The sequence below is a fragment of the Elgaria multicarinata genome, chromosome 2 (assembly GCF_023053635.1).
Source record: "Elgaria multicarinata webbii isolate HBS135686 ecotype San Diego chromosome 2, rElgMul1.1.pri, whole genome shotgun sequence".
NCBI lineage: Eukaryota > Metazoa > Chordata > Lepidosauria > Squamata > Anguidae > Elgaria > Elgaria multicarinata.
Window position 1 is genome coordinate 140,005,571 of NC_086172.1, and position 26,030 is coordinate 140,031,600.

Below are 26,030 nucleotides of genomic sequence, written 5' to 3' on the forward strand. Positions count from 1 at the left end.
CATCTGACATGATGTAGTTTAAAATATTCAATAAAAACATACCTAGAGGGGGTATTTAAAATAACACAACCAACGATGTATAGCCTTAGCTAATTATCCATTCAGATTATGCTGTTCATACTTGTTCATTTTATAGTACATGATGGCTGCATGATGAGGCACTTGCAGGCGGGGGAGAAAAACAAGCACCCTTCCATATCGCTACAACTATGATTGAGTATTCATAAAGTGACCACTTGGGCAAGCGCTCAGATATTGTCAGCATGGATACATTTTCTGGCATTTTTGTTGCTGTTTCTAATGCTGAAAAACAACAACCCACTGCCACTGATTACTCTTTAGTAATAAATAATTTTTATTTATTTATTTGATGTTTTGAAAATTTTCCAACAGTGAGCTGGATTTGGGGAATGGAATAGGCTTAAAACCACTGTTGTCCTCAAGAAATTATCTGCCATCAAAGCAAGGCTGAAGCTCACTGCATTTTCAAGAATTCTACATATGATAACCAAAACTGAAAATCAAAACATTTTGGTAATATGAGGTTGCAGTCAATGGTGGTGATTTGTCCAATGAAAATATCTGCCCCGAAGAACAGGGAGGGGGCAATTTTCAGCAATTCTCCTTCACCACCCCCTGCAGCACTCCATGCACCTTCCAAATCTGTGCTAGATGTTCCACCAACCTTTCAGTCCAGATCTGGAAAAGGGTGGGGCTGCAGGGAAAAGGGAAATCACTGAAAATGCCTCCTCCCCCACTGCTCTACTAGTGGGCATCTTCTGTCAGTTGAATGGCATCACTGGATACAAGCCAGGGTGTTTCAGATTTCTTCCCCCAAACCCAGTGCTTTTGTTACATTGGGCATGGCTAGATGGGGCGAAATCCTGGGGACTGTCCCAGGATCATCCCTGTGCATCCACATGACGCACAGGGGGTCCTGGAGGCAGGGAGGGATGATCCCTCCCTTGCCCTGGGGTATGGCTCTACACTTTAATCCCATTTTTTCCCGCGGTCTCAAGAGTGTCCCAAGACCACAGAAGGTGTGGCCAGGCGTCCCATTTTCATCCCGGCTCCTCAGCCGGGAACCAGCCATGGAGCTCCTCAGGACCTCCATGCCCATCAGGGGTGGGGGGGTGGGAGGAGCGGGAGGGTTCTTTTTTAAAAGAAAAACATACCTTTTGCGCTAGAGCGCTCATTTCTGATTAAAAAATAATAATAAATTGGCGGGCACAATGTCCTCTTCCTCCCAGGATGTCACATGCCACGTGTAGACTGAGGGGGAGGATCTCATGATCAGCATATCCCAAGATCTTCCCCCTCCTGACCCTAGGTGTAGACATGCCCCCCATCAAAGTTATAACATATTTTACACTAAATTGCAAAGCTTGGATACTAGCAATGCACTAAGCTTTCGAACTCACTATAGATAATCAAAACAATATCATGACCATGGCCAGGGGTTCCATATTTTCACTCAACACGGCAAGTGTGCCACTGCCCTATGGAAAGCATGATGAGGCCCAGCCTTCCTCCCAAACCCAGGGCTGGAGAAGCAGACAGAAATCCATGCAGCTGTGTAATATGAGAGGGGCCGTGGCTCAATGGTAGAACATCTGCTTTGCATGCCGAAGGTTCCAGTTTTGATCCCCGGCACTTCTGGGTAGGTCAGGAAAATCTCTTGCCTGAAACCCTGTCAGTGTCCACAATACTGGGTTAGACGGACCAATGGTCTGACTCAATATAAGGCAGCTTCCAATTTCCTATGATCCCACCCTGACTGGGAGGGAGGCTGGGGTTATTTGGCCTTGCAGTGCCAAAGAACCCAGAGTACCTCAGCAGTTTAGGGCCAAACAGGCCAGCTCCAGCCAGCCTTTCCAGCTCCAAACTGGAGAAGAGCAGAGGGTTGCCCCTGACCTTGCTCAGAAGTGCAAAGTCCAGGAACAGGGGACAGGCAGGATCCTGATGAGCATGCTTTTTGGGCAGATCTACACCAAGCAGGATATGATGGTTTGAAAACAATTTGAAAACTGTATATGGAGTGTGAGCTGGGCCCCAACAGTTGTCACTACTGTTATAAACCGTTTTAAAGCAGTAGTGTAGATCCTGCCTAAGTTCCCAAGGCCTGTCAAAACCTGCCATCCTCTGCCTATGCCCTATAGATCAGTGGTTCCCAATTAGCTAAGTACTACAGACCCTTTGTTTTTCAAATGCCAAGCCATGGATCCCCTACTTTTGAAAATTTTGTTGTCCCTATGGTAGTTACCTGTGCTTTCGCGCATGATGTCACCGTCGAAGCAAACGGAGCGCGGGAGACAGCATATTTTCTTTTATTAAGATGCAGACCTCGCAGAGCTAATATGTGAATGGTGCCACGGACCCCCTGGGTGGGTTACGTGGACCCCCTGTGGTCCACGGACCACCAGTTGGGAACCACTGCTATAGACTAAGCGTAGTTGGGTCAATAGTTTTGGAACATCTGCAGGGAAACAGACAGGGAATCACACGTGACATTTAAATCAAATCCAAAAGGAAATTTTACCCAAGCTCTAGGGAGAAATTTGCTAAGTTTATAAAGTCTTCCTGGACCACTTAGCTTACAAAAACAAGAAAAGAATGTAAAGGTATTATTTGGACTAAATTTAACCAGCTCTCGCGACCCTTTCAACATCACTTCAACAACTAATTTTCAAGGAGAACTGTATGGGATCAGCCCACAAAATGTGGAAACCTATAGCCAGCTTTATGCTTGAAGTAGTGCAGTCCTCCTTAATCTTTTCAGAGCCAGCTATAATTATAATCTAATATAAATGAATCCTATTCACAGACCGCAGCATGCAACAGAAGAGCTTCTACGCTACCATGCTAATTGCAATTGTTAAAGTTAATACGTAGATCAAAGACCAAAAAAACCTCACATAAGTTTAGAAAAGAGATTTCATTTCTAGAATGCCTACTGCAGCAGCATGTAACATGTACTCTGAGCAGCATTTCTTCTACCCACCTGCATGTCTACTGGCCAACTCCCACTACTGAAACCCAACACTAATTTTCCAGCAGCCCTGAAGATTTGCAGTGGTTCTGTTACGGATTCAGAAAGCTGACTCCATGGAACAGTAAGAGGCCGCAGCTGATGACCATGGAAGCACCATATTTTAGTCCCTCCAAGCTATACAACTCTGCACCCTACCAAAGACTTCCCTGCACAAACCAGACCACAGGCCATTAACGCTTAAACCCAGATTATCCACAAGAATCCAATACTTGTTAAATGTACTGCATATTTTTCTTTCGAAGATTTATAACCAGCCTTTTAATTAAATGATTCCAATGGTGGCTTCCAATGGGTTGTAATAATACAACTGCAAAACCACACACACCCAAAAAACCCTCACACCTCCAGACAAGCCAGACTATCATTCTCTGGCTGAAAAATGGGGTCAGCGCCTGCTTCCTGTCAGCTCTCCACTCCCAGGGCAACTAGCAGACAGAGTCGTGTTCTGCCTGACAGGGGGTTGGGGGGAGGGAGGAGGAAGCACGTTCCTTACAGCTTCTCCCTTCTCTGGAAGCAGGATGGGGCCAGACTGATCCTTCCTACTGCCACAGTGTTCTTCCTGGGTGGCAGAAGGTGCAACCTTCCAGTGAGCCATGGTCCTCTGGACGATGGCAGAGGCTAGATTATGCCTGCCGTAAAGTCAAGCAAGCACATTAAATAAGATCCAAATCAATGTGTGGCATCAGAAAGTCTTCCAGTTCAAAATTTCCCCAAATTACTAAAATCAGGTGAGTTTCAGTCATAAGGGTTATTATCATCATCAGTTCTATCCCACCCTGCTAGCGCCTAGGCACAATTTCGGGCAGCACAAAACAAATTAAAATCACAAGATCATATCAATCACAATACCCTCAATTAAAATGCAATGGGTTAGGACCACAGGGAGTTGCTTTATACTTAGTCAGACCAGTGGCCTACCTAGTCCAGTATTGTCGACACTGACTGGCAGCAGCTCAGTGGAGATTCGGGCAGTTTTCCTAGCTTTACCTGGAGATGTCAGGGAACTTGGAACCTTCCGTATGCACAGCAGGTGCTCTGTCACTGAGCCAAAGCCCCTCAACAGATGGAAGCGCTCCTTTCATTGGCGGAATTGAGTCAGATCCAGCAGAAACTCCTGTTCGAAGCTGGACACTCCCAGAATTGGAAGGGGGGGGGGAGAACATTTTTGCTGTTGCCCCCTGCAGCCACCAGCACCACTTCCCACACTCTTTTTGGGGAGACTCTTCTAGAGTGGAGTTTCAGGGATATAGGGAGCGTACCCATACTACAGCGTACCCATGCACGCACACACACACACATACACACACACACATAAAAGCATCCAGATTGCAGACTTCTTCTCCATGCAACTCTGGATCCAACCCAATAAAATACAACAGATGCTGAGACTACCGGGGGGGAAGCACTACCCTTAAATCGGGGTGGGGGCAGATTGTGATCCTCCAGACGGTGTTGGACTGTACTTCCCATCATCTCTCACCACTGGCTATACTGGCTAGACTGATGGGAGTTTCAGTCCAATGACAACAAGATGGCCCCTGCCCACCCTTGCCTTCCACAAACAAACAAAAAACAGGTACTTAGCAAGGCAAAAGCCTGCCAGAATAAAAATGTCTTCACTAAGTGGCGAAGGCAGCCAGGGAGGGGGCCAGGTGTGCTTCATGGGGGAAGGTGGTTCACTACGGCAACTGGCACTAGACATCCAAAAGAAGCACAGACCACACCTAGGGATGTTGCGAGTGCCCGACTGAGTCCAGGAGTCCAACGGACTCCCCCACGTCCATCCCCCCAGCCCCAGTTGAGTGCATTTGGCAGGGGCACAGTACTGCCCTCGAGGGCTTGTGAGGCTCCTACAAGCACTTGTCAGCTGACCATCCCTGCTGCTGAAATTGCACGCACACACCCACTGCATCCATGGCAGCTGCCACTGACGCAGCGGGAGGAAACACGCAGCCACCGTTGTGTGCACCATTCACATCTTTACCCTTGCGTAAATGGGGCCATTATAGTTGCCACTGATGCAGTGGGGGGGAAGTGTGCGATTTCGGCAGCGAGGGCAGGTGGCTGCCAACTGCTTGCCGGGCCTAGCAGAGCCTCAAAAGACGCTTACGCAATCCAATAAGCGGAGACAGACAGTGAAGGTTGTATCAATAGGTAGAACTAAGTGAGACACACAGGAAGTTAGATGGAAGAGGAAGTCAGGGACACAGACTTTGATTGAAGGAATACTCGCCCAATCAGGAGGTGACACAGCAGTCAGTGACTCAGCACTCTCAGGAGTCAGTCAGGGCTGGAGAGAAGTTAGTTAGAAGCTATGTTTGTTTGAGGCAATAAAAGTTTTATTTTTATATAATACTGCATTCCTCATTTGCAACAAACCTATCTTTGAAACAAAGGTGACGGGGCCAGCACCTGCTGAGTCGGACACAGGTGAATTCGCCCACTCGTAACCACACCATCTTATGGGTTCCATAGAAGTAACAGACTCCATGCCTAGTAAGCAATCCACACCTTCCACCAGCTGCATTGTTTCAGAGCTGAGATTTGATATGGGTATCCCACATCTGTGTCCAACATTCTTCGCACTGGGATGCTGACCCAGACGGAAGTCCCAAATGGAAGATATGGGCAAAAAGTGAAGTGAAAACTGTAAAAGAATGCTCACATGTGTTACTAATAATACAATAATTTATCCTAGAAATGTTGAGTGGAGGTTTTTAAAATAATAATAATAACAACAACAACAATTTATTTATTTATTAATTACATTTCTATACCGCCCAACAGCCGGAGCTCTCTGGACGGTTCACAAAAAACAATAATCCTTTTGCCATGGTTTCCCTCCAGCCACCACCTGTTTTATGTCAACCTCTTTATTAGTGGAACAATTACGCTTTTTAACTGCTGCCGTTACATTTGGATAAGGTTTGACAGATGAAATGCGGTTAAAATTAGAGATTCCTTGTGCTCCTTTCATAACAATTCACCCAAGAATCTATTAGCTGCAACTCTGATGGCTTCTTCTCCTACAGTGACATGCTAACTTTGGTAGGGGAGGGAACGTTGCTCAATAAGCTAAATATACTGAATCCTGTAGAAGCCGTTGAATTCAGATATATTTAACTTAGTAGAGAAAGATTAATTTGGGAAGATGCTGGCAGTTTCAAATAATCTACTATTCATCAGTATATAGGAGACATAGGAAGTCACTTAATACCTAGTAAGACCATTTGTCCATCTATCCCAAAAACCTTACTTGGTATCTAAAGCAGTTTCATTTGTAAAGTTGGCAATGGAGGCTGCTGCTACAATTTCGGTGGGGCTGTGAATCCATTCTGGGCTTTAGATAGAACCAGGCAGAACTTTAAAGGAGATATCCAAGGTGCTGAACCTATTTTGAGGGTAGGGTTCAGCACCTAAGATATCTCCTTTTTGTGTTCTGGCTGATTCTGACTAAAACCCAGAATGGATTCACAGCCCCACCAAAATTGTAGCAGCAGCCTCCACTGGTTCAATAGGATTGACTCTTTTAAAAGTGTACTTATGACTGCATCCTTCAATCATAAATCTGACTGATCCAAGCAGCCTTCTGCTCTTGAGCTGCCCACGTCTTTATAAAGTGGATCAGGGCTATTGTGCCTTTAATTAGTTGTTTTCCTCCCAGGTACTGCATTACTTCAGTTACTAATTTCTGGTTCCCTGCAATAAGCTCTTAGCCAGAGGACACAATCATTCCATTTATTGTTGTTGTTGTTGTTGTTACAATTCTGATAGTTTTTGTTTTGTTTTGTTTTTACGTTTTAAGTCTTTTTTTAGATCTTTTAAAATTTCTGTGACTGCAAACCAAAGAAGTGTTAGGAAACGGGGTGGCTCATCCATATAGATGAACTAGACAGTTGCCTAGGGGGCCAAGTTAAGTGGTCAGCCAAATTTGAGGAGAAAAACACATTTAAAAAAAAACACCAAATAAAATAAAGATGTCATTATTTCAATTCCTGTGCACGGACAGAGGGAATATGACCAAGGATGTGGAGGTGAGAGAGAACAACTAGGAATGATGGGCCTAAGTCAGACCACCTGCCCACCCTTGAGACCTGGTCATCCCTCAGGCAATGCGGGATGTCCTCTCACTCTGCGGCTGCTCCCAGTTGGAGGCAGGGACTGAGAGCCACCACCCACCCCCCTAAAAAAAACAGCCACTTCCTTTGTCCTTCAAGGGCTGAGCCTAGGGTTGGATAGCACCTTGTAGGCCATGTCACCCCACGGATGCAACAGAGACCCTTCCCTTAGTCATTGTGGATGGGACTTCTGTTCCTTTGCAGAGCAAATGGCTGACCATCTGAACTGATACAGTGATTAGTAAAGAAAGAAAGAAAAGTTGTGTTGCATTATAAACAATATTTCTGCTTCCAAAGATGAGTGGGGTTTTTTTGGGGGGTGGGGACGGTGTTGCTTCTTCATTAAACAGAAAATAGGGCCAAAATGTTTCCCAGTCTACCAAAAACTTCAGCCTAGACTTGGCCTTGGGTTTTGGATGTAGGGGCTCCGGAATTGCATGGTTCACCTAGGACACCAGCTTTAGTTAAAAAAAACCAGAACCACAGAACAAGGAAGTACTAACTGAAGGGCTGATTCAGTAATACCTTGGCTGAGAGGGGAAAGGACAGTCACCACAAGAACTCCTGATAGCACTTCGTCAGTCCCCACTATACACGGCCTGGCGATAGGGCATGCCTGAGGCAATGGACAAGGTGCTGCTGCCTGGACTGAATGGGCAGTTGAAAGAAAATAGAAATCTCACAAGATTGTGTCTTCTATCACACTTGAAAGCAGCAGGGCACAAATGGTAAGGCTGGCAACAATGTCATCTGGGTTTTCCATGAAAACCAGAAGAATGTCCATTCCAGAGTGTGAACACAATCTAACATTGCTAAAGAAGGTATTCACAAACTCAGTTTCTGCTTGGGGACCCAACAAGATATTACACAGGAGATCCTTGACTGAATGTCCCAACTTTTCCATTTTTAATGAAATTCAACTTGCCCAATCATTTGGAATAGCTGTACTGGGGGAGGAAATATTTAACTCTTAAATTTAAACTTAACCTGCTGAAAATCCCCAGCCAAGCCACTGTTTGTCCCATGTTGGGGTTAGATGGGGAGAGGAGACAGGGGACATGTTTAAGATTGCAAGTTGTATTTCTATAATTTTTATTGGCCTATTATTCGTTTTCCCTTTCCCCAGTAAATGCCAGTAAAACCCTTTTCAAAACCAGAAATTGACAGCACTTTGTCCAGAACTAATTTTGCTTGGCAAATTTGTCATTACGGGAAGACCACATGCAGGTAACAAGTTTGCTTGCTTGAAATAAATGTGTTTTTTCCACTGCGTTATAACAATGGGACTAAAGAGGCAGAACAATGATTGTCCCAAAACAAACGAAGTTACACCTCTGATTGAAAATTGTGGATTTTTTTTTCTAATTTGTCAAACAAGTCTAGTCTTGTTACATGGGGTGTTTTGCATTAATCTTTCACATGACATAGTAGTAGTTCTGTTGTTTATGATGAGACACTAAGAGGCAGCATTTCAAACTAATTGTCAGCTAAGTAGAACATTTGTATCCTGCTATATAAATCACACTCTTTTTTCTTGAAGAGATATGTGCTGATAAAGTCATTGGTTGACTTTTAAATCCTTTTCAACCACAAGGCCACTTGGATGATTTGCTACACTTGAGATGATGAATGAAAATGAACAGCCCTGTAAGATACTTGAAGACTTTTTAAAAAAAAAAATCAAAGAATCCTCTATAAGACACAGAAGGATTATTCTTAATCATTTCGATAGCATTTTTAAGTATATGAAGTACTTTCCAGTTTTTATGTAGAATTTTGTGAGGGAAGCTTTCCCAAAGCTCACCCACAACCTCACTTTGGTCATCAGTTTACAATACAACATGCTGTTTACAATGCAACAATAGAACTGTTGTTGTTTAAAATGGATACTGTTTTATACTGTTGTTTTTATATTTTTGATGGTTTTAAATTTTGTATACTTTTTTTAATGTCCACTGCTTTTAACTTTTGTAAACTGCCCAGAGAGCTTCGGCTATGGGGCGGTATATAAATTTAATAAATAAATAAATAAATAAATAAATATGTTGCTTGTTCACAGCATATAATCCAGCTGCCATCCCGAAAGAGAATTATTAAATTATTAAACTGTTCTGAAAAACATAAAACCACAAACTAAAAAACAAAACACTAACAAGTCATTAAGTGAGTAGATGTGTGCAAATGAATAGATCTCTCTCTGTATGTTCAGAAAGGATTACTTCTGAGTAAGCCTGCACAAGCTTCCAACATTCCCTTTCCCTCCCTATCCCCTTCATCAGTGATCTGTCAATCAATAAGAGCAATTCCCTCAGCCTTCAAAATTGCCTCACTGCCATTGACAGTTTCGTGCTACCCCTCCCCCATTGTCAGAATGCCAACAGGAACACCGAAATTCCTCTCAAAACATAGAATACTGGCAGCATTCTAGCTTTAGAATTAAAACAGGCATGGCTGACATAACTTTGCCAGCAGTTGCTGTCATAGGCTTTTACTGAGCAGAAAACCATTAATAAAGCTTTGAACCGCTGCTTAGAACATCACCGAGCCAATGAAAGGCACACCAATAAAGTACAGCAATAGTTTTCACCAAAATGTCAAAGAAATATGTGATATGCCAAGCCACAGCTTGGAATAACAAGTACAAATGTGTCATTTTTCAGTACTTTTTAACTTGCTGTACCCTTGGCAATATTTATCAGATCACTTCGATAGTTTACACAAATGTAGACCTTACTAGGTAGGTCGCGGATCCCGAGTTATTCATTATTAGCTAAACTGGTGTCATTTTTATAAGCAGTAGAATTTTGAGGCTTTTTTTGGGGGGGGTGACTCACCTTGTACCCCTTTAATGTATTCAAAACATGAGTCCGTATCCCATTGTGTCATTCCGCTAGTGCAAATGACATTGCACAAGCAGAAGCTAGGTTCCAAACATCTGCAAGAGAACTCAACTAAAGTTACATTTGCACAAGTGCAGCTGCACAGTACACTTTCACAGCCAGTTATGCATTATACTTGCGCAACGGGTTGTGCAACCGCTCGCGAAGGCATAATGCAAAACCGCCTGTGCAATGACAAGATTTGGCAGAGCTCCGTTAGCACTGTTTGAGTTTGTGGAACGAAACCGTTGGTTTCTGTCCAAGGTTAACTTTATGCCAAATTCTAAAGCTCCATCCTGTTCTCTATAAAAACCAGAGTACATTCAAAGTTGGAAGCAATGGAAGCATAAAGGTAAAGCATAGCTCTTCACCTTCAACCAAGGCCAGGCACTTCTCTCGCCATCACCCATATAATGAAACTTTACCACAAACAAAAAGCATGGGCATCATAATCAGGGTAAGTGGACCAAATTGCTCCATATGGCTCAAACAAATGTGCCAAATGCACCCTGCTGTCAGCATTCAAATTCCCAAGTGCTCGGGAGCTAAAATAGAAGCAGCAGCCTGTCCCCAAACATTTGAATACTGGACACAGTGGTGTGTACAGACAAGCAAGAAAGTTCCCTGGCTGGCAATGGTTTATCCATGTGAGGAACCATGTGAGCCTAATCGTGAACACACTGACCCTCCCATGCCTTGCAGAAGTCACACTTTGATATAAGCAGGATTTGACAGTACATAAACACCCTCAAGGGTTATTTTTCCCCACACATTTGTACCTGCTCTTCAGTGGAAGCTCTAGTATTATGGCTTTAAGATGAAGGCCCCCTGATCACAGGTGGAGGAAAGGAGAGAGACATTAAAGACAATTGCATTGCCTTGTTTATTTGTTTTGGTTTTTCTAACTCCGGAAGCAGGAAGAAAGCTTGCAGAACAAGTCAGGTAGTGACGCCAGCTGGGATCAGCCAGATAAGTCTCTTTCCTTCTCTCCCATAGGCAATGGACTGGTTGTCTCTCAATCCAAGCTTTGTAGTTGCTTCTGGCTCCTATTTACTTCTCTTCTTACAAAGACGGACACAAGTGTTGTCTTTGGGACTGAGAAAGAACAGTTCATTGCCTGCTCAGTGGGAGGGGACTTGGATCCCATTCAGACAGAGGACTCCTCACCCAAAAGGCACTGTGCACCACCTAGTCCATTCTTTTCCTCAACAAATGCTTGTTCTGGTAAAAAAGATAAAAGGAGCAGTGGGGAAACATGGGGTGACTATAAATGGAAGATGACATCTGGACCCACTGGAAAATTCTGTGAATGCAGCAGGGCCATTGCACAATACAAGACCTCATCTGGAAGAGCCCTGCTCAAGTGTTCTGGCATATAGAAAAAGCAGCAGCAGCAGCAGCAGCAGCAGCAGGAGCACTTGAGCATCCCCTCCTCACATGTCCCCATCCCCCTCCACTCACAGAGGGTGACATTCTGAGAAGAGCCTCCAGTATCCATGAAGGCTCTCCATGTGATCCAGAAGGCTGGAAAATCAGGCTTCTCAGTCATGTGGAAAGCCTCCATGAATACAAGATGCTCTCCTCTTCACAAAGTTGCCCTCCAGAAGTACAGGAGGAGGGGGCAGGGTTAGAGGGTTGGAAACCTGGACAGGGCTCTTGTCTGAGTCTATAATAGAACACCTGAATTTGGACTCTCATCTGGGTGAATTCTGAAGAGAGATGAGGCAGCCTGACTCTGTCATCCCCCTGCATATTGTATATCATTTCAGCCTACCTGTTCCCCTACCCCGTCTTGCATAACTGAGCAGACAGACCCTCAAGGAAAGGAAGGAAAGGAACGTCTCGTGCAAGCACTGAGTCATTACTGACTCTTGGAGGGACGCCAGCTTTCGCTGACGTTTTCTTGGCAGGCCTTATAGTGAGGTGGTTTGCCGTTGCCTTCCCTGGCCGTTATTGCCTTTCCCCCAGCTAACTGGGTATTTATTTTTACCGACCTCGGGAGGATGGAAGGCTGAGTCAACCCGAGCCGGCTGCCTGAAACCAGCTTCCACTGGGATCGAACTCAGGCCATGGGGAGAGTTTCAGCTGCAGAAACTGCTGCTTTACCGCTCTGCGCCACACGAGGCTCAGACAGACCCTCAACTTCTACCTAAATGAAAGTCTCCAAGGTTAATTTCTTGCATTTCTAGTAATGAGTGTTTATTGTTTAAACTGGTCTCTCAAGTGGGGGATGGATAGAAAGCCCTTGTGCTGTTTCACTTGGGAGGAGCTAACTTTGTGCCTTGCCAGCTGAGTTAAAAGTTTTAGTTGGGGGTGGGAGGTAAGAGTGCAAGATAAGGGAGGTAAAACGTCCCCCACTACCCGAATTGCTGATGAGAAGACCAGATGCGGTTTCTCAATGGTGACAAGCAAAGCATTGCCTTTGCATCTAGTTTTCTATTGCCTCTCTTTTGGTGAGCCAGTGAATTTCTAAAATGAAAACCGAGGGTCGCAACTAGATTGCCTGGATGTCACATGGACCGACACTCTTTCTCCTGCAAGCCTGAGAGATTCTCTCCTAGACATATAGTGGGGCTGGTTATGATTGCTCAGTGGAGAAGTGCTCTGCAGAGGCAGAAGTCATTACTGCCCATTTCCAGGACTGAGCTATGAAAACAGATAGTGATGCAAAGGTTTAGCAAGGCCTGGCTCAAACTAAACCCTTACCTTTGTACATTTCACTAAAATAATTCTTTTCAGTTTTAGGAAGGGAAGTGATTTGGTTTTGGAGAAGTTTAATGGGAATTGAGGCAGGGATGGAGGAAGAGACTGCATATAGCCAGGAGCAAAATGTTCCCCAATATATTAAAACAAGAGCTTTGATGTAATTGTTGAATTGGTTTTTAAGCATGCTTTCAACCCTCTTTTTTAAAATAATAATAATAATAATAATATATGCATAACTTCAAGAACTTTTGCAATATATCATAGCTGAATTTCCAAATGAGAGCTGCTACGGCTCAGCGTAATCAGATGCCATGCTCACATGAAAGCCAACCCTCACATCTTTGCATATGTCGGGATACGGGGTGCCTTTCAGTGGCGACCGTGCAGGGAACTCTATACATGTTTAACAACACTTTTTCCTTTATAAGTGCAGAAGAAGTCTGAGTGGGGGAAAGAATCAGAGTTTAAAAACTGCAGCCTCACCAACAACAGAAGTCGCAAGCCTGTTGCTCTCCCTCCACTTTATCATCACAAAAATCCTTTTAGCTGGGGGTTATTTAATGAAATCTATTGACATGCACAAGATTGCCCAATGAGCTTCAGAGCCAAAAGTGGATATGAACCCAGATTTCTTACATCCAAGCTCTAGAATTCCAGCTTAAGTAGGTCATCCTCTTGCGCACTTGCTAGAAGTAAGCCACTGAAATCAATGCAACCTACTCATGAGTAACTAGCAATGTGAAGGCCTGAGTAAAAAAAAAAACAGGAAAATGTGTCAGGGTGCAGGGAACCATAAAAATGCAGGAGAAAATGTTTGCTCTTTTTCAGGGTGCTTTTTTTTTCTTTTAGAAAATTACAGGGTGAGACATTTTTCTGAATATTTCTGGGTGTCCCTATTCTTTCTGCATGTGTGTTTTTCCAGGTCTTCATAGCTCTATGAGTAACCCATCTTAGGATCACACTTTAAGACCCTGCTGAGGAATTAATCACAAAATAATGAAAATAGCAGTTCTGTCCTAGATGCTTTTGATTATCTTCTGTTTCAGTTTTAATTATTTTCCAAAGCTGTCAGAAGGATCTTGCAACTGAAGTCTAATCAGGTTAACCTTGTAATCACTGCTTGTAATGTGGTTTCCAAATGTAAATGTGAGCAAGCCTAACACTTCGTTGTGGGAACAGCACAATCATAATTTATTCGCAAACATAGAGGGGTTTAATGACCGTGATTTTACAGACTTGCAAGGCATGTGGCTTATGTGATATCATGACTAAAGCAAAGCAGAGTACTGTCCAGAAATGCAGCAGTCCCTGGAAGCACATTACAACGCCATGCTAGAATCAGCACAGGCTGCCTGTAGCGTTCCAGACACAATTGAAACTACAGAACATAAACTCAACTGCCCTAAGCATCTTGGGATCTGCGTGTTTTATCTAAATAGGCAGGATCATGCGATCTGCTACAGAAAGTCACACAACCATGTACTAAGTCACTATTTGAGCACTGTTTGTGTGTATCATCTCTGCACTTGGTCTGTGTTGCTCCACTCCTAGGCCACTGACCCCTTCCCTCCCCCCACTGCCCCCACCAGCACAGCAATCCATTATTAGAGCTAATTTCTTTCCTGCACTCTTGTGCCCATTTATCAAGATGCCTTGTTAAGTGCGTCTGCATTTCTGTTAGCAAAAGTTAAAGTGGACTACTGTATGATTCTGGAACCTGGCTAATTTGCAATCATTTCTGAAGTTCCACTCTGACCCCACTTGAAGTTGCTAGTGCAGAGTGTTCATGTCCTTCTTCCCCGGGAAGAGACAGCTAGCAAATCAGGCAAAGACGACAAAGCTGATCATGGCAACAGCCCCAAACTGGACATCCAGGAGGAAGATCCAGAAGTACTCCCACAATGTAAACATGAACTTTTGGGGGAAGTGTAAAAGCTCTAATTTTCACACCATTTCACTAGAATTACAACTGTCCACCATGAGAAAATCTCTTTTTCCCCTAGACTGAGATGCAGTTTATTCACCCTCACCCAGTCCATTCCGTTTCCAGATATGTGTCCAATGAAAGGTGTTCTGGTTCTGTATAAACATGCAAAGAGAGGGAGCATGCCAGCCCTGGCCCATCCCCACTTCCATAATGGCATTCATTGCCCCTCTTCATGTGGAGAGTAACTTTCTGTAGAGGACAGACTCCTCTACATGTAGAGGCTCTCCATGTGATTCTAAAAACTGGTAAACCAACACTCTAACTCGCATGGAGAGCCTCCATGGATGCAGGAGGTTCTCCTCCTCAGGAAGTCACCCTCTATGACTTCAGGGTGACAGACACAATGCTGGGGGGTGGGGTCTAGCACACGCTTTCTCTCATGTGTATACTTGACACAGAATCAGAACACTTGAACAGATCTATAGAGTTGGGTGTCACCCAAGCACTGATAACAACTCACTCCAAATCTCAAAATGACCGCATCCAGTAGTTCCATGAAGATCTTAAACAACTACTGGTGGCAGTATAGATTTGTGAAAGGCTGCAAAAGTTAGTTCCCTAGCAGAGGAACAATCCCCCAGTTTGGTCTTCTGGGACCCCCTAGCAAAGTAGGAATGGAATCTTCAGAGCATAATGTCCCCTCCCCCCATTCTACTTCAGAAGGATACCTACCATAGTTGATTCATTTTTTCAAAAACTACTGAAAGATTCAGGAGATCAAGAGTCACATTCCTGCCCATACCAGCATAGATGATCCACCAGGGTGATCAATGCAGGCCACACCCCATCCGAAAGCTGGATTGAAATGGATCCAGATAATCCATTACATCTGGAAGTGCCTGGATGTAGTCACCACCTGCTCGGGAACTCCAACTAAGAATGGAAATTGGAAACTGGCCCATAATGTACTAGATCAGGGGTAGGCAACCTACTCCCACCAGCCCCAGCCAGCATGGCCAATGGCCAAATATTAAGGAGTTGTTGTCCAAAATCTTCTGGAGGGTATGAGGTCATCTCTCTCTGTCCTAGATCATAAGGATCACAGGAAGATTTATTCAGGAAATGTTTTAACACTCCCTCCTTCAGACTAGATGGAACTATACCATTCCACAATGAAGTCTGATCATCATAAAAAATCCAGAACTTCAATTTTCCTTGGCTCATTAAAGCCAGGTAATAAACTAGTCACAGATAAAAGGTCTGAACATGGAATGGAAGCACCCTGCCTCCGTCTGCCCTCCCAAAATGATATTCCTGCCTTTGCTCTTCAAGATGAGGTCCCTATGCTAAAGAACAGCATGCAATTCTGTCTGAAAGCAAATAGCTAACTAGAACAGTTAAAAAAAAGAACCCTTTATACTGTTAATTGTTAACTGTTTTAATTAATACAGAAAACCTAATAGCACAATCCTGTGCATATTTATTTAGAAGTGTGTTCCACTATGATAGTCAATTGGGCTCCAGGTAAGTGTGCATAGAATTGCAGTTGGTAGAGAATATGTTTTCCCCTTTGGAATACTTAAGTCAGATAAAAGAAAGATCTACTCAGAAAATGTGCTACATAAAGAACACTGAATAATGGTGCAGTAATGTGAAAGCATTTGAATTATTAAAAATACAATGGAGACCTTTTTTTAATCTCCCCACTCCCCCAAGGGGGAATTGAATTTTGGGTGAAAACAGTGGGGAAAGCTTAAATCCCACTCTCCCAGAGTACCATGGTCCTGATCCAAATCAGAACTGTGCGCACTTACCCTGAAGTAAGTAAGCCTATTTGACGAATATTTAGTTTGGTCCAAAATTATGAATGATCTAGGCTTAAGGGAATTTAATGATTTCTGTATTTATAGATATGTATTTGAGCTTTAAAATATAGGAACAGCAGGCAAAGAATATTTTCTCTCAATGTAAACAAATTTAGACATTGTTTCTAAAAACAGATACAATTATTTTCAAACTAGCAATTTTCAAACCGGCTGATAAAATTGTTTTCAAACTTTTTAATGAACTTAGCAACAAAACACAATACATACATGCGTATTTAAAATAACTGTCCTTACATCACTTTTTACATGAAAATCAATTCTCAGTACTTATTCGAATTTTAAAGGGAGAGGCTTCTAACTAACAAGCAAAAGCACACATTTTTAGCACATCTACACTATTAAGAGCTTGTGAAAAATAACACTTTGTAACCAAGAAGTTAGGTTGCATATTTAGCAACATTTTGCACCTAGTAGATTTCATAGTTCCTTAGAGTCAGTAAGTCAATCACGTATCTTTTTGGCACAATCGCAGGACAAGAACATGTGATAGTGGCAACCGAACAAAAAAGCCTAACTGTGACTTCGAGTTCCGAGGAAGTTAACAATTTCCACTCTGCATTTACAGTATCTTTGTATTCAGCAGTTCTATAACTGGATAGTTCAGGCTGTTGACAAAGTGCGATTCAATTACCCTCATTATGCACAGAGGTCACCTGCCATTTCCCCAGGCTGAAATTCAGCACCAGTGCTTTTGAAAGACTCATGCCTACCCTCATCTCTCTTTTTTTCTTCTCCTTTTTTTGTCCTGGGCAGCATGGGACCTGACACACTTATCATCCCAGCCATTTGCACCAAGCTCAATTTGTCCCCCAAGTCAAAGCTTTTCATAAGCATCAAAAAGCTTGCTGAGCACACTCCAGGTGTCAGAACATGAGAACTTGCTGTTGAGCTTGCCTTCTCACAACTCCTATCATTTTACCACCTAACTGCAGAAAAACCTGGCCCTTTCTTTCTTTTCACAATGCCAGTAACTCTGCATTCCATAGACGTGACCTAAAATGACTGACCAAAAAGTGAAGGGGGGGGGGAGCCAGAGAAGCAAACTGAATACTAAAAACCATACAAAAAGCAAAAGTAAATCTCTTGGCTATAAGATTTTTTTTATTTTTATTTTTTTTTAAAATAGTATTAGTCTATTATCTTTGTTGGGGCAACTGAAAGGTCACAAAAGATGTGCAAGCTTTCAAGATCGCCTGATATCTTCATCAGATTCTGACTATGCAAACATCATAACATCAACATCAGTGCTTTTTCCCCTGTCCTGTAACCTCACCCCACCTTGGCCAACCTGCTTTTCTATAACTTCTTTTTTAATCAAGAGATCTGGAAGTCTTGAACGTCTGCACATTTTTGTGACCTTTGGGGTGGATCAAAAAAACAGAGTATAACAAGCTGTTCTGTTGATGGCAGACCCCAATTCAGGGCTAAGGCAGTAACCTTGAATGATCAACTGCACATTCAGAGGTTATACTCTGACAGCTGTAAAACTTTGCACTGGGCATTTCTGTCTATTGGATAAAATGTGTAATTTTGAGAAATGATGCAACAACAACAATATGTTCTGCCTTACTCATATTCATTGTGTTTATGTATTACTTATGAATAGAACAGATAGCCTGTTTCCATTAAACTTTCATCACTTCTACTGGGCAAATTATACAGAATGAAAAGCATCACCGTTGAAGTTATAATTTCATTATCTCTCTCGGATAAATAGAGTGCCAAAAGCAATATATTAGCGGAAAGAAGAGAAAGTTTAGGCTGGACCTCATGGCCAATCTGGGGTGGGATTGGGGGGGGGTGGGCAATGGTATGGGAATGAATGCCTTTTTCTGCAGATGCATCAGCTCTGATCTAGGGCTCTAAGAAGAAAGCTACCAATTACAACTGTGAAATTAGGACAGGATCTACACTACTGCTTTAAAATAGTTTATAACAGTAGTGGCAACTGTTGGGGCCCAGGACACACTCCATATACAGTTTTCAAAATGTTTTCAAAGTGTCACATCCTGCTTGGTGTAGATCTGGCCTACGTTTTACGCCAAATAGCTGAAGCGCATCAAAACAATGTGCTGGCAAAACTGACACAGTTAAACACAATCTCAACACAGAAAGCCTAGAAAGACCCAAACAACCTATAGCTTGTTACGCATGAGTTTTTCATAATGAAGAGAGACTGAGCGAGTCTGGGTTGTTTCTCCATGAACAATCTCCAATTCTGGGTTCAGACGTCACGATAAACAAACCAGGGATGGAGCATCCCTGGATTGCTTAATTCAGCATGCTCACTCCCACTCATTCACCGCTACACAGGGTTTATTTAAACCCTGGGTTGTCATAACCTTCGTGTGGCGCAGAGCAGTAAAGCAGCAGTTTCTGCAGCTGAAACTCTCCCCATGGCCTGAGTTCGATCCCAGCAGAAGCTGGTTTCAGGCAGCCAGCTCGAGTCGACTCAGCCTTCCATCCTCCCGAGATTGCTAAAATGAGTACCCAGTTAGCTGGGGGGAAAGTAATAACAGCCGGGGAAGGCAATGGCAAACCACCCCACTATAAGGCCTGCCAAGAAAACGTCAACGAAAGCTGGCGTCCCTCCAAGAGTCAGTAATGACTCAGTGCTTGCACAAGAGGTTCCTTTCCTTTTTTCTTGTCATAATGTGTGAACCTGGCCATAGAATTCACTGCCACTTCCTGCCACTTCCCAAGCTCTTCTGTATCATGGAAGAGTCAGGGTCCAGGAAAGGGAATGAGGTCTCACCACCACACTCTGGGCCTGTTCGCACGTAATGCTAAGCCAATGTGGTTAGCATTGGGAAGTGAACCATGGTGGATTAGCAAATTCGGAGGGGGGAAGTGACAACAACAGATAATAAACTACCCTGTGTAACCATCCCCTGAAGTGGGGTTAAGGGCCCCCTGGGGTGGTTTACCATGTCATCTCTTGGGATATATGGTGATTAAAACAGCTGTTCTGTGGAGGGGGGAATGCTGTGAACACAGTTTAACACAATTTCTAGATTTCTGTTCCTGCCATTTTTCCTCCAGGGCGCAACAAATCTGAGGCTCTGCCCTTTACTCAACAGAAGCTTGTGTGCCTGGCTGGGGAGGTGTCCTCCCCATGCTCAGCCTATGAAATGGCAAAACCAAAACTCCAACAGGACTTTCAAACTTCCGTGTCTGCTCTTTGGCACTGTGATAGTCTGGAAGAAGGGACACCTCTTTTCATAGTTCATGTCCACCCAAACAGGATTTGATTTCAGGTCATGCTTTCCAATAGCCATTATACCCTCTCCATAATCTTCTATGACAAGAAGTGTTCGAACACTTTAGAGATGTCCAGACAATTTCTTTTAAAACACACGTGCACGCACAGGTGCACAACAGATATGCAATTGTCACCCATGGAACCAAAACAACTTTCCTCGAGGTAACATTTCTGTTGCTGAAATTTCGCCTCGCTTCGGCACTAGGGAAATGCAATTCAAACAGAAGATCAAAAAAAGGAAGAGCAGAAACATCTCTTTGCTCTCTGACTCTCTCACACACAACCCTGTAATTTCACATCAAACTTTACTTGATTTTCTTCTTCTAGTGTATGCCTTCCTTTGCCATATGAAAGCTGGCCTGAACACTTAGCCGGCCTTGCACCCCCAAAAGTTGCAAACCACAGTATAGCTATCCATCCATCCAAACGCCATCACTATGCTGCTGCTGCATCCAAACACCATCACTATGCTGCTGCTGGTTGGGCTTTGATGTGGGAAATCCCTGTTCGAATACTCACTCAGCCATGAAGGTCCTTTGGTGGCCTTGAGCAAATCGCCAGCACTTAGCTGAACAGAACTGCTACAAGGCGAAAACATCATTCTGAATACTTTGTTATCCTGCTCAGCTTCCAAACACAACAAATAAATAAACCCATTAAACAAGAATGGAATATTGCAGATCAGGTCATGATTCATGCAAATATCAAGAGCAAAGTAAGACAGGATCTTGCCTGGGTATTGTACCTGACTGGTGATTTTTTCACACAAGCCACTATGGAAAACTGCACAAGGCACTGGGAAAGCATGCAAGAATCTGTCACTAGTTGCATCCCGCTTTCTGGTTTTCTCGGGAAATACTGTTCCACATTTAAAATGAACAAGCCATAGCCATGGGAAAGTACCAGACTGACAGCTCCTTTGTTCGTGGACCACATTTCTTGGTTACTTTGAACATTGGGACTTGCACCCGCATTAGAAGGGTTAAAAAGGCAATGCAAAGATGGAAGTTCAATGAAGAAGAAAGTGAGCCCCACATGGGAAACAAATGGTGGCTAGTACCAAGATGGTAAGGGGAACCGACTGTGAAATTCCTAACCAGCAGCCTGCTTTATCAGATGTTACCTTCTCAATCCACTTCATGCAACTGAGAAAATTGGCTGCTTTTCAAAACAGTCATGCCATAGCAAGCCAGTTGCTTTCCATAGGTGTACACAACACATTTCACTAGGGGATTCTTTAAAAAAAATTAAAAGGTGTTCATTTATTGAATACTCAATCATAAAGGACATTATTTTATTCATTTATGTATTAAACGCTGTAGAAACAGATGCTTTACTCCACATGGTTCAGCTTGCCTGACCATGTGAGGGCCATTGCAGGTGGGGGGGGGGGGGAGGGAGATGAGAAGACGCTGCTCAAGCCCCAACATTGATGGGGCTTTGTGGTGACACTGGCCAGAGGAGGGGCTTACAAGGCGATATTAGCCTTCGGGGACCCTCCTCCTAGCCTCATTGAAGTGTGTCTCCTGGCAGAGAGGCTCCAAGCAAAGTGATTCCTTTTCACTCCTGCTGCTGGGAGCAACGGCACATTGTCGGGGTGGTGGCAATGGAGCAACTAGAGGGCAGCTGGATCCCTACTCAATGGCCTCTTCAATTTGGCACTTATTGCTTGAGACATTAGGGTGTGCCTGGGCACACCCCTTGTGCTCACCTATGTTGCTTTCTAAGGGCTTCTTTGCACTTTAGGAAATAGATGTGCTTCCTGTGTGACCACTAGATGTCTTGTTGTAAGTACCATCACTTTCAACAGGGAAGATGCAAGCCTGCCAAACAAGGGCCTGAAGGCACACAACCATATGACTGTACTCCTTAAACCAGCCTTTCCCAACCTATTCCTCTCCAGATGTTATGACTACAGTATTCCTAACCCCATTGCCCAAGCTGGCAGGGGATTTGGAGGGCACCAGGTTGGGGAAGGCTAACAGGGTTTAGTCCTGAATGGGGCACAACCTGGGAACCACATGTAAAGCACCCACCCCTCTTTAGTGGAAGTGGTATAAATAATAAGAAATGTTCAATATGGCCTGTGCACTGTGATTAGCCTCCATTTCATCAATCAGATGCATGTGTTGGGTGTTTATCAATACACATCTCCCATTGAAACATTACAGTGTTAACTAGGAGATAGACAATACATTTACTCTTATATCAAGGTGGAAGGGAGAGAGTAACAAAGTTGCAATGACAATGGAGAGATTTACAGGAAAAGTGTAGCAGGAGGTAAGTGTTTACATAAAAAAAATAAAGTATATTGATCTGATGAATGTTGCTTCTGATGAAGTGGGCACAAAAGCTTACTGCAGAATAAGTGTGTTAGCCTGTCAAGGTGCCACAAGACTTGGGGAGGGGCTTTGGCTCAGTGGTGGAGCAACTGCTTTGCATGTAGATCACAAGTTCAATCCCCCAGCATCTCCAGGTAAGGCTGGGGGGGGGGGGGGGAAATCCTGCCTAAAACCCCGGAGAGCTGCTGGCAGCCAGTGTTAACAATACTGGGCTAGATGGACCAAGAGTCTGACTCACCAGCTGCCTTTGTTGTCATTTTTTAAATGTCTGTCATTTTTTAAATGTGTAGCATACTTCTTGGAAAATTCACTCTGTGAAGATGTGAGGCTGCCTGCTGTGAGAAGCATGAATCTGCGTATAGAAACGATCACAGGGGCACCTGTGTGTCCTTTTGCAGAAGCAGGCATATGCAGTCCTATGCACACAATTGAACTCAGTGGGGCTTAGTTCAGAGTAGACATGCAAAAGACTGGGCTGTAAGGCTGCAATCCTCATTTCTGGGTACCAGGCTCCAGATGGGGGTTGGAAGGCAGTGCCTTGTGGCTAGGACACTCTCCTGACATTTCAGCCAGGGGTGGGGCTATTCCTTCCAGCTTGCCTCTTCCTTGGCAAGGTCAGAACTGTCATGGCATGTGCCCCAGATGGGCGTCGGGTTGCTTGCTGGCCTGAGCTCACTCTTACCAAAGCGTGCCGACTTGTTTGGCTTTCTGGCTCGCAAAGTGGAAAGTTTCTTTCCCCAGCGGGTAGTGCGGGGCCGGCTTAGTATTTTGACAGCTGTTGGTGAGCCCTCAACGCCCCCTCCCTCTCCTCTGCTTTCTAGCCTCCCCCAAAGTCACTCCTTAAAACACGGCACGGGATGGGGGTGGGGGGAGTCCGGGGAGGGAGTGTCTCTGTATAACTGCGTGGCGGGGGGGAGTGGAGGCAGGAACGAGGGAACTTTTGTTTTTTCCGCGCGTGGCAATCGTGACCCTGTAGCGATGGAAAGTATAACAGGGATGAAGGAGGGAGCGAGATGGGAGGAAAGCAAAGAGAAGTTGAAAAAGACAAAGAGGATTACATTGCACACACCACCACCACCACCAAGCCCCATGGGTCTTCTAGCACTAAAAGGTGGGGGGAACCTAAAATAAGAGGTCCCGGGGCTCGGACCTCCCTGAAATTGACGCCGCCTACCCTGGCAGCGCTTGGCGCTTTATCCCGAACGTGGCAAGCCTGCCGGTCTTCCGGTCTTCCGTAAGGGCATTCTGCACACGCTCAGAGGCACTGGCTTCTCCGACCTTGCCCGCCCCGAGTACTTGAAAAACAGGAGTCTCCAAATAGGAGGGGAGCCGAGGCGCCTTACCTTTTGGTCGACGATGGAGCAAGCCATTTCCCGGACGTGGGCCAGACTGAACTCCCCCGAGGAGTCTTGCAACAAGAGCACCGGCTCCCGGCTGAGGCCGATCTGAAGGTGGAAGGAGATGCCGGCGGCGCCGCCGCCGCTGCCCGGCGGAGAGGGGCTGGGCGGCCGGATGACCGGCGGAGCGCTCATCGACAACTTCCCGCAGCACGAGGGGGACAGACGGGGAGAGAAAGAGAGAGCGGCAGAATAAGGAGTTTGCCCGAGCAGCCGCCGCCGCCGCCGCCTGGACCGGCCAAGTTGGTTTGCGCAAAGTCCCCTCCGTTCCTCGGTTGACAAGGGACGCGGGTGGGGGAGAGACCGGGAAACGACGCCGAGGACGGCTCAGGTAGCCCGGGGAAAAGAGGCCAGACGTGGTGGGGCGGGGGCCGCCTCGGCTGCTGCTGCTGCTGCTCCCCGTGCGGGCTGGAGGGAGCGGCAGCGGCCACTGGGCGGTCAACCGCGCTCTGAGATCGAAAGAGGAAGGGCGGGAAAGGAGCCGAAGGCGCCAGAGCCACCACCCGGCGGCCCCAGGAGCGGCAGCGGCGGCGGCAGCAGCTCCGGCGGCGCCCAAGTGGCGGGGCAGAAGGGCGGGGCAGTGTGGCCCGGCTCCATCGGGGCGGCGGCGGACGCCCACCCACCACGGCCCAGTCCAGGTAGCCAAAAGCTGGCTCGTCCAAGGGGGCCCGGCGGCCCGCCTCTGCATGGCGCGCGCGCGCCCTGGCCGGCTGCCCTTCGGTCCGCACGCTGCCAAGTAAACAGGCGCAGGATCGGGCTGGGAGGCGCAACGAGCCGCTCCACTCGAGCCTGGATGCCGCCGTGGCCTGTTTTGGATGTCATGTCCGGTGGCCCCCAACGCCGTTGCTTTTTCTGGCTGGGCCAACTGCAGCAAGCAGGTGAAGCTCTGGTCTAGTCCCGCAGGAAACCTCACCTGCCGCATCTTAGAACGGGAGCGTTGGCAACCTTACTTTCTTCTCATCCTTGGATCCTGACTTCCTACATAACTTTCTCCAACCATCTAGTTTTTTCTTTCTTTTAGCACAAATTGCCCAAGCATTCTGACCTGTTATTTCCCCTTTTCTATGCCCCCAGCTCTTTTCCATCACCATGCCATAAAGTCCTAACTTTCTCCTTTAAACACACACACACAGCCTAATAAAAACCCTCAGCTTAGCCCTTAGGTTTCTCTAGCAAAGAAGAGAGGGTCTAAACCAGGCTTCCCCAGCCTGGTGTCCTCCAGATGTTTTGACGGACAAATCCCAGCATTCCTGACCACTGGCCATGCTGGGGGATGCTGGGAGTTGTAGTCCCAACGCATCTGGAGGGCACCAGAATGGAGAAGGCTGGTCTAGACTGTGAGCAAGCTCCCAAAGTTCCACCTGATTCGGTACCTTCAAAGCGGCCTTCATCCCAGCTGTTACTGGTCCTTCCACTGCTGCTGCTGCTGCTTGTATTGAATTAGTGACAGATAACAGCAAGACTAGCTGGCAGAGCCCAAAGAAACTCTGAATCCCTCCTGCTTTGTGGCTGCTTCTGGGCTGAGTTATGTTTTGCATGCAAGTAGGAGCTTAAACCTGTCAGCCAACTCTTTCTAGCTGTCTCCCATCCAGCAGAGCAGCCGTGAGTGGTGCCATTACCCCCACCAAGAGCCAGTCACATGCTGGTAGTAGAGGGAGGGAGCTGTCACCATAGAGCTGGGGGCTCTATTCAGCTAACTGCTGAGTCCTTCATTGAAACTGCTGCTGCTGCTCCTCCTCCTCCATGATGTATTTGAGGGTGAAGAATAGTCAAAGAATCCCACCCACCACCTGTCATTTTTCTATTTACCAAACATGAAAACACATCCTGTCTAGGGAATGTCGTTTTCTAAGCTGAAGCTCTTGCATCTCATTGGGGGTGGGTGGGTGTTAGTCCTCCCATCATCAGAACAAATGCAAACCTCATCGCTGTGCTCCAGCCTTCAAACGAATTGGGGCCAAATATTACTTCTCTGTGTATCTAGCAGCTACATTTTTTAAAAAAAATCTAGAGTAGGCACAGGGGACCCAATTCAGATCAGGGCCCTGGCATGGGGATTGCAGGGCCACCACACCTACTCTAGAGGGTATTGTTGCTGCTGCTGTTCTATTTTGTTTTAATAGCTGCTGGGCTCACATTTAAAGCAATGCCAGTTTTGGTCCTTCACCTTAATGGAAAGCTGGATGAGGGCCAATAAACTGAAGCTGAATCCTGGCAAGATGGAAGCCCTGTGGGTGAGTGGTTTGCGAGACAGGCTCATTTCCTGTTCTGGATGGGGTTGCACTCCCTCTGAAAGATCAGGTTCATAGTTTGGGGGTACTCTTAGATCCATCACTGTCTGGAGCCTCAAGTAGCTGCAGCAGCTCAGAGTGCCTTTTACCAGCTTCGCCTGGTTCGCCAGCTACAGCCTCTCCTAGACAGGGATAGCTTGGCCACAGTGATACAGGCATTAATAACTTCA

At 45.4% G+C, this 26,030-nt stretch overlaps 1 protein-coding gene across 1 annotated transcript in view; it reads right to left on the reverse strand.

The window, feature by feature from the left end:
* Window positions 1-24,976, reverse strand: part of PRKD1 (protein kinase D1) — a 121,456-nt gene extending 96,480 nt beyond the window's left edge. Inside the window, exons 1-2 of the mRNA XM_063118890.1 lie at window positions 24,943-24,976; window positions 23,516-23,710 (exon numbers count right to left, since the gene is read on the reverse strand). Coding sequence (XP_062974960.1) covers window positions 23,516-23,710; window positions 24,943-24,960 — 213 coding nt within the window. The 5' untranslated portion in view covers window positions 24,961-24,976. The remainder of the gene's footprint in view (window positions 1-23,515; window positions 23,711-24,942) is intronic.
* Between the last annotated feature and the right edge of the window lie 1,054 nt (window positions 24,977-26,030).